Source organism: Lepidochelys kempii, chromosome 2 (genome assembly GCF_965140285.1).
Source record: "Lepidochelys kempii isolate rLepKem1 chromosome 2, rLepKem1.hap1, whole genome shotgun sequence".
In the NCBI taxonomy this organism is placed as follows: Eukaryota; Metazoa; Chordata; order Testudines; family Cheloniidae; genus Lepidochelys; species Lepidochelys kempii.
The window spans coordinates 194,813,474-194,826,722 of record NC_136381.1 but is presented as its reverse complement, the minus strand read 5'-3'; the positions used below and the strand labels follow the sequence as shown (position 1 = coordinate 194,826,722).

Below are 13,249 nucleotides of genomic sequence, written 5' to 3'. Positions count from 1 at the left end.
CTCTCTGTGACAGAAACTGTTCTATTGTTTGTACAATGCTTATAGGGTTCCTAGTCACTAGCATAATTCAAATAAATAGTGATTGGTGGTTTAAAAATACTCAAAATAGAAAAAATATGGCTACTTCAAAAAGTAACCTAGATATTCTGAAGAACTAAAACAAATGAAAATCTATTATGATTCTCATTTCTCAGTTGGAAAAAGGAAATAGTTAACTGGCAGCTGTGGAGGATATTCAACCATATTCAGAGTATTTCTGATGTCAGTCACTGGAGGCTAAAGTGACTCTAGTGAGGTAATCTATGCAATGATACCTGCCTCAAGAAAAAAGTTATTCTGGTCCTATGTTATCTCTGAAAATCTATAAACATTCCAAAAACAGGTTAAGATTTGAAACCTTATCTAATCAAGTGTTGACTCTTACAGTTAATCAATAACAGTCTGAACACAGTGGGAACTATCTATTGATTTATTATTTTCAACAATGATTACTTCAACTATTCAAAAAAAGAAAAAAGAAAAAAAAAGAAGTCTTTACCAACTAATGACTACTGAAAAGCCAGACCTTTCCAGCCCATTTCATATTCTCTTTCAGCCATTTTAGAGCAGAATTATGTTCCAAACTGTAAACCTGTTCCATATTAATATTCATTGTCATGTGCTTAAGAAAAAGCTTTGGATTAGATATACGAGCAGCTTGAATCAGTCTCTCAACTGCTGCTCGATAGTCATCTTTACTCCGCACTTTTTGTTCTTCGGATCTGCAAAAGAGTTTTCACAAGTACAAAAATCATGGAACACAAACACTAAGATATGTCATTCATACATGGTTTTCAGTCATTGGCATCAAAATTACTAAAACAGTAAAAAAAATCCTTGCGTTCATATTTCCTAATGCAAATATTGTAAACTGCTAGACGCTGATAGCTGATTATTCTGAAGTTTATGAACTAAGTTAGCACCTATCAGAAAAAGTAAAACGTAACACATTTTAAAATACTGGTGCTTTCAGGAGTTTAACATCTCAGTGACAAATGAGTCGCAAGCTTCCACAATAGCACACTCCATCAGGAGTTACTAGACTCTGGAGTGGGAGAATTAGAAACGAGTGGTAGAACATCTTAGGCACTGACCTGGCAAGAACTTGGCCATACCTGTGGCTATATTCACAGTACATAAAGTTAAAGGATGTGCTTAAGACCTTTCAGGATAGGGGAAACCTACAAGAAAAGTTATGGTAGTACAGACTTAAATCTGGCTATCTAGTTTGGGTTGTAAAGTTTTACACCACCAACTATAGTTTTTTAAAAAATGACTTGCTATGTCCCATGTCAGTAGCAGATTTTGTTCTACTTCTCAATAAATGGAGTTTCTGCTTAGGGGGCACGAACAAGCTGGAAACTGGATTGCTCCTTTTCCTTCTGCCTTAGGTAGCGCCACCTATGAGCAGATAAAAGACTGGCACTTTTCTTTCCTCAGCTAACAACCTGACATCACTAACCAAGGACTGATCAAGAGTTGAACTATTTATACAAGACAAACTACAAATACATATTAATAATTTAAGAATTTTAATAGAAAATCATAGTCCTAGAAAAGTGTTTAAGACTTCAACTGAATCCCAGAGGCAATAAACTTCTTAAGACACCCTGGGTAAAGAAGGATGTATCCTGGAAATAATCTGGTTGATGATTAATCGATAAAGATTGCCGGGGGAGGGCAGGAGGAAAAGCTCAGAAAAAAGTTATTCCTTTTCTTGTAACTGTTATTCTTCGAGATGTGTTGCATATGTCCATTGCATTAGATGTGGGCATGTCTCATGCAATGGTGCTGGAGAGTTTTCTCTAGCAATACCTGTAGGTGTAGCCACACCTGCGCCCTGATATTCCTAATACTCTGAGCCACATTATAAAGGTCAGAGCCACCCTTGCCCATCCTTCAGTTCCTTCACACTGGACTTTTAGATGATAGACTCTGATATATTGGGGAAGGAAGATGGATCATGCAATGGATGGAACTCATCTCAAAGACCAACAATTACCCAAGCACCTGCCAATGGGCGGGGAGAGGGGCTAGGAGTCTTATGGGAAGAGAGATGCTGAACTGCTTTCCTTAGATTCACATCTTCCCTTGATGCGATAGTCATTGCATAACGTCTAGCAAAGGTGTCGACTGAAGACTATGTTGCTGTTCTGCAGATGTCCCTGTTGTGGACATTTCCCACAAATGCCCTAGAGGCTAAGCATGTTCTGGCTGAATGTTCAGAGAGCTTTTCCACAGGCATGATGCCCTTAATCTTGTAGCACGACAATAAAGCTGATGATCCACCTGGACAGCTATGGTGCTGTTACAGGATGCCCTCATTCATTCCACATAGGAGAAAAGCTGGGAACAGACCCCAAAAAGCTTTGTTCTTTCCCGATAAAAAGCTAGTGCTTGGCCAACATCCAAAGTGTGGAGCTTTTGTTCATCTTTCTGAGCATGTGGCTTTGTAATGAAGACAGGTAACTACAGAGGTTAGTTGAGGTGGAAATCAGATACTATTTTGGAGAGAAACTTAAGGTTTGGCCTAAGCTTTACACTGTCTTCCTAAAAAACAGCATACAGAGGATCCATCACCAGAGCATGAAGTTCCCCTACTCTTTCTGCTGAGATGATGGCTATTAAGAAGGCCACATTAGCTGAAAGGGGTAACTGTGAGCAGGTTTGAATGGTTTAAAAGGGGGACCCCATTAAGACTGATAACATTAAGTTCAACTCTCACTGTGGATAGGATCCCTGATAGGTGGAAACAATCTTTCTAGGCCTTTAAGGGACCTGATGGTCATAGGGTTAGAGAATACAGTCCTACTTGTAACATAAGGGTATGCAGCCAGGTGCATTTTGCTAGAGCTGATTGCCAAACCTGACTCTTGAGGGTAACAAATAGCCTAAATTTATTTTATCAGAGGGGTAGCCGTGTTGGTTCTGTAAAAGTGGCAAAGAATCCTGTGGCATCTTATAGACTAACAGACGTATTGGAGGATAAGCTTTCGGGGGTGAATACCCACTTCTTTAGATGCATGTAGTGGAGATTTCCAGAGGCAAGTATAAATATGCAAGCAAGAATCAGGTTAGGGATAACGAGGTTAGTTCAATCAGGGAGGATGAGGCCCTCTTCTAGCAGTTGAGATGTGAACACCAAGGGAGGAGAAACTGCTTTTGTAGTTGGCTAGCCATTCACAGTCTTTGTTTAATCCTGAGCTGATGGTGTCAAACTTGCAAATGAACTGAAACTCAGCAGTTTCTCTTTGAAGTCTGGTCCTGAAGTTTTTTTTGCTGCGGATTGCTACCTTTAAATCTGCTATTGTATGTCCAGGGAGATTGAAGTGTTCTCCTACAGGTTTTTGTACATTGCCATTCCTAATATCTGATTTGTGTTCATTTATCCTTTTACGTAGGGACTGTCCAGTTTGACCGATGTACATAGCAGAGGGGCATTGCTGGCAGATGATGGCGTATATTACATTGGCGGATGTGCAGGTGAATGAACCGGTGATGGTTTGGCTGATCTGGTTAGGTCTGCTATGTACATGTAGGTGTGATGCTCTGATGCTCCTATCACCAGCAGGAGAGTGAATTTGTGTGTGGGGGGGTGGAGGGTGAGAAAACCTGGATTTGTGCTGGAAATGGCCCAACCTGATGATCACTTTAGATAAGCTATTACCAGCAGGACAGTGGGGTGGGAGGAGGTATTGTTTCATATTCTCTGTGTGTATATAAAGTCTGCTGCAGTTTCCACGGTATGCATCCGATGAAGTGAGCTGTAGCTCACGAAAGCTCATGCTCAAATAAATTGGTTAGTCTCTAAGGTGCCACAAGTACTCCTTTTCTTTTTGCGAATACAGACTAACACGGCTGTTACTCTGAAACTTCTTTTTATGTGCTGATGAGAGTGACCCCACCCCTTCCAGTCCAGGTACTGATATACTCGTACATCTTGATGGCAGAAACAGGCTGCTACTACCACCATGCATTTGGTGAAAACATTCAGCGTGGCTAACAGGCCAAACGAGAATTGTAAAACGGAGGTGGTGTTCTTCTGTGAACTTCAGAAATTTCCTGGGGCCAGGGTGGATTGCTACATGGAAATAAGCTTTCCTCAAAGTTGAGGGCAGCATACCAATCTCCCAGATCTAGTGAAGGGATAATAGTTGTGAGGGAAACCATATGGAAGTAGCAGGAGTACAACCCCCTTCCCCAGTACTGAGTAGGCGTCTCAAAGAATGTAGAGTCTGCACTTTCTTGCTTTAGTAAATTCATGAGATGGATCCCTGAAGGGGGACAGGGAAGGTGTAAGAGAGACAAGAACTGCAGAGTATATCCTGATTCCACCATGCTTATCACCTACTTATCTGAAGTGATGAACTACGACGCACTTAGGAAATGTGACAACCTGTTCCTGAAGGATGGGTGATTCTCTGGTATGCTGTCCTTGATGAAGGATTCTAACACTGCTTTGAGGCATGTGGATGCCTCCATTGCTGCTTGTGATTCTGCCTGTACTGATCTGCCTGTCTAGGCATTGTAATACTGCTGCCTCGGTGGAAATGGAGAACAAAACTTTGTTCTTTTCAGGGCTGGTGTGTACAGACTCAGTGATTTCAGCACTGCCTTTGAATCTTTTAGCATACTTAGAGCTTCATCAGTCTTTGAGGAAAATAAGGCACAACCCTCAAAGGGGAGATCTTCAATAGCTTGTTGTACTTTTTCAGGAATCCCTGATCACTGCAGTCACAATGAGCAGCACATGGTTACTACTGCCATTGCCATGACTCTTGCAGCTGAATCTGCAGCATCCAAGGAAGCCTGCAGTGCAGACCTTCCAGCCAGATAAACTTCCACAAGGAGAGACTGGAACTCACTCTGGGAGTTCTCTAGCAGCTTGTTAAGGAATTTGGCCAATTTATCCCAATTGGAATAATTACAATGGGCCAAAAGGGCTTGACTATTCACTATGCATAGTTGTAACCCTGCAGCTGAATAAATCTGCCAATAAACGTCCAATATTTTTTGTGTTTTTGTCTTTGGGATTTACTTTTGCTCTACCTGAGTGGTGTCTTTCATTTAATACCACCACTGCCAGGGAGCCCAACATGGGGTACTGATAAATCAGTTTATACCTTTATGAAGGAACTTGGTTTTTGCACTCCGCGCACTTTTCTGTCAGTGTGAGGGATGACAGAGTTTGGCATAAGGCTTTCATAGGCTACATAATTACCTCATTTATAGGGAGAGCAACCTTCCCTGATGTAGCTGGGTGCAAAATGTCTGAGTTTCTGGGGATTTTCCTCCACAACTTTTATTGGTATAAAATGATGGAGTTGGTATGGTAACGGAGGCTAGCTGCATCTAAACCAGGCACTCCATTCTCTCGATCTGCTCGTCAGGATTACTCCTATGTTGTTACTATGACGGGGCGATGTTCCCTGAAGAAAGTCCTGGATTCCCTGAAGTGGGAGATGTAGAAACCCTCTTCAGACTCTGAGGAATACTCTGAAGGCCAGGGTGGAGCAGTACCGGGTATTTTCATGGGAGATTGGGACAGTGCTCTATGAGGGATCTGCAGTACCAGAAGCAACATGAGGGGCTTCCTAGCCATCAGAGCAGAGCAGTTACTGTTGGTCTCAGGGCCAGCATCGAGATTGCTTGAAGTCATTGATGCTGTAGCAGATCCCAGTAATGTGGATTCCCATGTGCAACAGGCTTGGCAAGGCACTGTCTTAATCAATCAATCAACTAATCAATGAGAGTAATTCCAAGAGGCTCAGCAGATCCTTCCCAGCTGCGTATGTCTCTGTGATAGTCAGTGACAAAATGGGATTTTGCCCAGTTGTGAGCAGAAGTGAGGGTTCCAGTGTCTTCAATGAGGAAGGAGCTGGCCTTGACGGACCCAGCACAGGAAGTGGAGTCAACGGCTCTGGTCTGGTCAAGCTGCTACTTGATTCTTGATGCTACTAGGATTCAGCACTGGGAAGCAGTAGGCCAAAGGGCGCACTCCATCTTTGGTATCAGAGTGGCTTGCCTCTATAGTTAAGAAGTCAAAACACTGAGGACTTAGAGGATATGGAAGTTGTCTGCTTCTCTAGCTTCAGAAGCTAAGGGTGCTCTAAGTGGTTGTGCCCTTTGAGGTCTGTCCAAACAAAGGGAATCTCCTTTTGTCTCTTTCCCCAGATAAGACATAGAGGGAGTTCCTCCCCAGATGGGGAGGAACTCCCTCTAGTTGACTGAGATGGTACAAATGGCAGACGAGGAGCAGCCTCCATGAGGATGTACCAGAGGTGCTGTTCCTTCTGCTTTAGTTCTTGTCTTGAAGCCCCAGCAAACTGTACTCCTGTCCCCGATGTGACCCTCACCCAAGCACTTCAGGCAGTGAGAGTGAGGGTTGCTCATGGGCATCAGTTGTAACACTTGGAGCAGGGTTAGAAGCCAGGGGACCTTGGCATAGGGTTCCCTTGGTACTGTGTGGAGTCTGGCATCCATGCACTATGGACAATCAGGGAAAGAAAAAAGGTCCGAGGACCCCAAAACAAGTTTCACTAACAATATAAACTAACTAAAAATGGCATGTTTGCTGAAGGAACGAACAGACAGCATGCTCCGACCACCAATCATGGACTGTAAGAGGGAACTGAAGGATGGGTGGGGTGGCTTCACCCTTTATATCCTTAGCTTGGCGCATGAGGAACACCAGGATATAGAGATGGACACCTCTGTGGGTACAACTAGGGAAAACTCTCTGGTACCAGCACACAAAATGCCCACATACCTACTATAATGGACATATGCAATTACTTGAAGAACAAACAAAGATTACTGGTCTTGGGAACAAAGTGAAGGTCTAAGTTAGCAAGAGTGGCAGTGGAGTCAGAGACAGAGGGAACAACTTTAGTTTTAACTAAAGAAGCAGAAGAATTGAGGAGAGGATATCATCTGTTTACAGGGGCTCTCCAAAGCTGTAACTAATGAAATATTCCAGACAGAGAAGGCCAAGGACAGAGGGTTGGGATATTCCGTAACAGAACAGACAAAGTGTTTCTTTGAAGAGTGTTACTATGTTTTCTGATTCAACCATACATTTCTATATGCTTAAGTATAGGACAATGTTTTATATAATAACATCACAGAATCCTATTCTTTTTGAGAATACGGTGCATTGTTACTGTGCTGGACAATTTGGGAGGGTATCTAGTCTCCCTATTTGAATCTGAAATAATTTTTCTTTAAAGTTCTTCATGTACATATTTACTGCCCTCTGTAACCAGAGGAAAAAAAATGTTAATTTTTTAAAAAAAGGAATTTTCTTTTCTAAGCACAACAGCGAATTAAAATTAAACGCATGAGCAAACTTTTTCTCTTCCAGATATTATATCATCATACACTGAGAATCAGACATAAGAAAAGTACTAAAAATTGACCAACTAACCTTTTCAGTACTATCTGAAGTGTCTGACTGGTGGCACCCGGACTCTGAATATTACTAGCATTTGAAACTAGGAATATTTCAATGGCCAACAACATCTCAATCTCAGACATGTAAGAAGGAATCAGTAAAAGTTTGCGGTATAAATTTCCCTCTAGCGGTGGGTAGCAACCCAATGATAAAGCACCTGACAGTGGAAGCATAAATGCAAAAGTTAGGTTAACATTGAACTATTAGCTATTTTGAATGTGTGTGTGTAGCTTGAGGTGCAGGGAAAAGCAAAAAAAAAAAAAACCTCACAACCCTAAGTATCTGAACAGACTTTTTGTTTACAATGATAGTAATTGAGATCTTTACTTTTCCAAAGCACTAAACTTTGAAGAAAGTAATTTCATACAGGAGTTTAATTCATTTTCTTCCCCAACACTAATTTTTAGTGCAAAATCCTGACCCCAACTGCACCTGCTATGCTTATCTATCAATAAATTGTGCCTGTGGAATTAATCTGCTTTCCCCCAAAATACCATGGATTCAGCATTTGTCACAGAATTCGCCACATACACAGCATTTTGTTTTGTTTCCCTGCTTTATGGGGATCAACTTGCAGTTGCCTCTTGCTTACTTGCTTCCCCACAAAGAGGATTTAATTGGATTACAGTGCACATTCCCTTCACTTTTTTGTGGAGCCAGACAAATGGAAGATCAGATATTCGTGGGGGAATTCTGTGCCACTGTGCAAGGCAGAATTTTGCGGAAATTCATGTGTTTTGTGCAGATGGGTTACAGTGCTGCCACTAGGGGCCACTGGACCCAGCACAGCCCCGTTCAAACATAGAAGACACTGCGGGGAGGGGGAGAGAGTAGAGAGTTCCTAGCAGCTTCAGTTCCCCATATGCCCGGAGGGAAGGAGAGAGCAGTGCGCAGGAAACGCCACACAAACTGGAGACTGAGCATCAGGCTGTTTTTCCCTCTGGATCCCTGGGCTCTGGGGTGCAGGTCTCTGGGCTGCTGGGGAATGGCTGGACTACTTTAGGGAGAGGTGCAGGTGTTTTTGGGTATGTCTGCATTGTTACAGACATATTTGCTGACAGGTATTTTGAAATAAATTACCAAAATAATTGAAACTGGAGTGATTATATAGTGTTAGTTTGACAAATAAAATTTGAATTTTGAAATATTCTCTGCAGAATTTTTAATTTTTTGGCACAGAATTCCCCCAGGAGTAATCAGAGAGCTAGAGACTAGATTGCAGCTAGCGAGTGGGGAGAGGCAGAAGTACGGCATGCTAAGCTGGGCTGCTTGAAGAACAGCACAGCAGCTAAGGATTGGAGTGACAAGCTGCTGAAACCAGTTACAAGTTTCCTGCTACCATGGGGGAAGGAGGTTCTGAGACTAAGAACATAAGAACGGCCGTACTGGGTCAGACCATAGGTCCATCTAGCCCAGTATCCTGTCTTCCGACAGTGGCCAATGTCTGGTGCCCCAGAGGGAATGAACAGAACAGGTAATCAAGTGTTCCATCCCCTGTCGCCCATTCCAAGCTTCTGGCAAACACAGGCTAGGGACACCATCCCTGCTAATAGCCATTGATGGACCTAGCCTCCATGAATTTATCTAGTTCTTTTTTGAACCCTGTTATAGTCTTGGCCTTCACAACAAACTCTGGCAAAGCATTCCACAGGTTAACTGTGCGTTGTGACGAGACAGTAATGTGGCAGCAAAGAAGAGTGGAGTGTGCTGCCTGAGGGCATAATAAAAACCCTCATCTGCTGAACAATCCCCATAGAAAATCAACAAATTTTACACCAATGAGTATTTTCAGCTGAGCCATAACTGTGTGTCAGAAGCTGGGAACGAAGGATATTTCACAAAGACACATAAATTAATAGTGCAGGGCAATTTAGGAGTTTGTTGCCAGTTACAATTTGGTCCCATTTTGCCATGGAGTACAAGGGGCTCTCGTCCACAACATTTACCAACTGATATTTAATTGTAATTTTAAAATAAAGGTGTATTATATGTTAGAGCACAAAATAAGAAAATGGGATGTTACAATCGCCTTGTCATATATTGTTTTGAGTGTCACATTAATGAAAATTATAGGGGATCAAAGTTAAAGTTGTATGCTGAAGCATAACTTTCATGGGTGATTGAAATGAAGAGGGAATATGTGGAATAAGTAAAATGGATGCGTTCTTTAAATGTTCATTTTCAGAGCTTCAGATTTGTGATATTTTGTACTGAAAAAGAATTATTTTATGAAAATATATTTTCAGGGTGTTAGGTAGATTCCACTGATTCACAGTGTCAATCTTAACCGTTTTCTATTGAAGTTTTTCTTTACAATAAAATAATGCTCAACAATGAAGCAGACAGGATTATTTTCTTCTCTCCACCAAAGATGAGGCTGATAGTTCCATGATATACTCTGTCAGACTGATGCCTTTTAACTCTGTATAGACTGAACTGTATGAATTTCTGATTTTACATATGAACATTCTGTACTACGGAAAAACGTAAACACCTTTACTCTATTTAATTTTCTGAAGTCTCAGGGTTAACTCCTGGCTCCTCCTCTACACCACTCCAACTTTATGAAGTAGGCAGGAAGCTATTCTATCTGACTGGTTAGTAATTCCCCAGGTAAAGGGGAATTCCCAGCTGAATGTGTGCTCCACGCCACATCCTCTGGCCTTGGCATAGGTTTGTGGCTAGAGTACTGCTGTGCTCTGGTGATCCACAAGTGTCAGCATGACCCCTAAGGGCTGTTGTAGCCTGTGACACTTAGAGCTGCCATGAGGCTTCTTTAAGTTTCACTCTGTGACTGTCCTGTACCTCAGCGCCACCTTTGGGGACCTATACCCAGCCCAACACCAGGCACAGAAAAGTTGTCTATGGGGTCTGGCACTCAGTTTAGTGCGCTAAATGTCCAATGTTATTTTTCTAATTGATTTACCATAAAAATGTATTTGATTTCTAGTAGTAGTCTTACCCATTATTTCCGAAAATATTAAATTCTTATGAGTACAACTTATTCAAGGATCATAAGCAGTGAATAAGATTTCAAGGGAAACTTACTTTTGTAATAGGTCCTGGCTTTAAGCCACAAACAGCTCCTTCCCAATGCTGCAATTAATCCTCTAATTAAAGTAAAATCAATGGGGATATTCTTTGACAGCATAAAGTCTGTTACAGAAGAAGATATACCAAGGCTCTTGCTCTCAATACAGGCATCTAGAAGTTTGTTAAAAAGAAGGCTGTACTGGGAGACATCTAGAGTGTCTGAAATGAAAAAATGTTAATTCCTGAAATTAGTCAAAAGCAATCCTAATTGCTGGATATGTTCCCAGTACTTCCTATAAACATACCAAAAGTTCAATCTCTTCAACCTTAAATCAGAGCAGGTGGTTTCAGAAACAAAATGGTGCAAATCAGAGTTAAATGCTTTATGATAATGATGCACTTTCCTCCCTGTTGGAAGGTCTCTTTGTGCAGATCCCAATGACACACATTTTGTTTACATTGGTTTAAAAAAGTGTTAATAGATCAAGTGATAATTAGTTTCAGTTTAAAATAATTTAATGCTGAAAGCAAAAAAATAAAATAAAATAAAAAAGCTTTTAAGATGACACTGAATTCTGATGATGTATTGAAAACTGATTCCTAAATACCATGTTATGTTAACATGCATTGAAGCAACACATTTTCACACTGAGCAATAATGCTATCATTACCAACACCAACTGTCTTTTCAGGGATATAAAATAATATTAAGGTCTGTAGAAAGGGTGTTTGAATCCTGTTACGCAGTACAGGATCCCTAGATCAATTTTATCCTTCAGCAGAGACTTGAAGTACTGGGGGCTCTCCATGGGGTTCAAGAAAGGGAGAAGCAACTGGCAGAAGGCTTTGAGCATCAACGGTAATAGAGGAAGAACTCCCCTCCAATTCCTATGCCTTCTTGGCTTCAAATGAAGAAACCCCTGCTGTGCTTCTTGGACAGCATTAGGACCTGGTGGAAAGACTAGGGTAGGAATTATTCATCCAAAGGACTCTTCTCCTCCCCATTTCAGCCCAATATGCCTTGTTGGGCTCTTCAGCTTCCCAACCAGGGTGGATAAATATTAATGTTTAGCCCCCCACCCCCATCGGATTTTTTTTGATAAAATGCTTTTTGAGGAAAAAACCTCTCTAAAGATAGTTCTAATTAAGATGCATTATAGCTCAAAGATATCTCATCATGGAATAGGGATTACAAATTCTAATTCTATGGTATGAAACAATATATTTGTGTAATGTTTAAGAAAAGTTTTGTAAATGAGTTCCAATAGTTCACGGATTAGGGACCCAATCTTATGGAGTTCCAGGGGCTTCTGTTCAGATTATCTTTCTATCTACCCAATGGGACTCAGTGCTCAGTCTAGAAGATACCATCAGACATGCTTAGTTTTGCAGTTCTCAAACTGTGGATTTGTGTCTCCAAAGATAACATGCTTGTTAACAGCAAACATGTTGAAAGAAAGACAGACAGAAAGAAAGTACCTCAACCTTATTGTCCCTTTACAAATGTGTGTACCCAGAGTCAATCCCTTACCTCTCTCTAAAAGTGCAAAATGTCAAAAAGTTCAATGAATAGAAGATTGTTGGGGGCAGAATAGATCTGGACAAGGAGAAGAAGTCTGGAGATAAATGTGAGAAGGGAGGGACAGGCAGTAGAAACAAAAGTGAAACTGTTTGAGCAGCATATTCCAGAAGTCTGGAGGTCTTTCTGAGTGTAGCCTTCATTGATTTGAGATCTACCATACCATTCTGTCACTAGAAGGGAAAACCTATAATGGCAGCAGGCTGTAAAAGAGACCCAGTTTGGGAATATTTTAATGAAGTTCCTCTACCTGTGGGTAAGATAGGCATGTGTGTAAAATGCAAACAGTGAAACAAAGAAACGCAAGGCCTGCTTGCCCAAATGAAACAATATAATGAGAAGTGTTCCTTCTCAGGTGGAAGCTGCGTTGAAGATGATGGAAGGAACATGTCTGAACATGCAGGATCTTCAGGTTGGTAAACTTTTTTATTTCATACTTCTTTCTTAAGGACTGCCTGTCTTCCTTCTGGACTATTCTTGAATTCTCATGTTTGAGCAAAAAATATAGTTGTTACTCTATGGTACTATCATTTTAGATGCAGTTGTGATAAAAAGATAAATAGCTGAAATAGGCAGATCTTCCTTTTACAATTTCACCTTTAAAGTAGTACTGTCAGTGAATGCAATGAGTAATACTAAACGAGCAGTACAGTAATAGTAATTAAATAACTGCATTGACTTATTTTGTTTAGGAGAATCCATCCTCAACATGCAGGATTCTGAAGACTATCCACCTTCAAGATCACCATCATCTTCTATAGTTTTAGAGTTTTCTGCTGATGATAGTGTTTCAGTCACATCATGTATGTCACATAGCCACAGTGTATCATCTGTAGCAAAAGGAAAAAAAAACTCCATCACCCAGAAACAACCATAGAGAAGTTTGTGATAAGAACCAGTAGATGACAAAAAGAGGTAATTGATGAAAAAATTGCTCCGTTTATGCAACAAACTCTCCTTTCCGTATGATTGAGAATCCACACTTCATTAACATGATTCAGTCATTAAGACCAGGATACAGGCCACCCAACAGAGCAGATGTCACAGGCAAATTGCTGGATAAAGTGTATGAAAGAGAAATTGAACAGTGTGCAAAAGGTCTAGAGGGTGAAATTGTTAACCTGAGTCTTGATATGTGGAACAAT

General features: G+C 41.0%; 1 protein-coding gene across 4 annotated transcripts in view; it reads right to left on the bottom strand.

The window, feature by feature from the left end:
- Positions 1-455: 455 nt before the first annotated feature.
- Positions 456-13,249, bottom strand: part of TOPAZ1 (testis and ovary specific TOPAZ 1) — a 99,160-nt gene continuing 86,366 nt past the window's right edge. For 3 of the 4 annotated variants that reach the window (XM_073333336.2, XM_073333333.2, XM_073333334.2), the window contains 3 exons: positions 10,541-10,744; positions 7,466-7,649; positions 456-761 (listed from right to left, as the gene is read on the bottom strand). In XM_073333336.2, coding sequence (XP_073189437.2) covers positions 542-761; positions 7,466-7,649; positions 10,541-10,744 — 608 coding nt within the window. In that variant the 3' untranslated portion in view covers positions 456-541. The remainder of the gene's footprint in view (positions 762-7,465; positions 7,650-10,540; positions 10,745-13,249) is intronic. The other variant, XM_073333337.2, reaches the window with a different exon arrangement.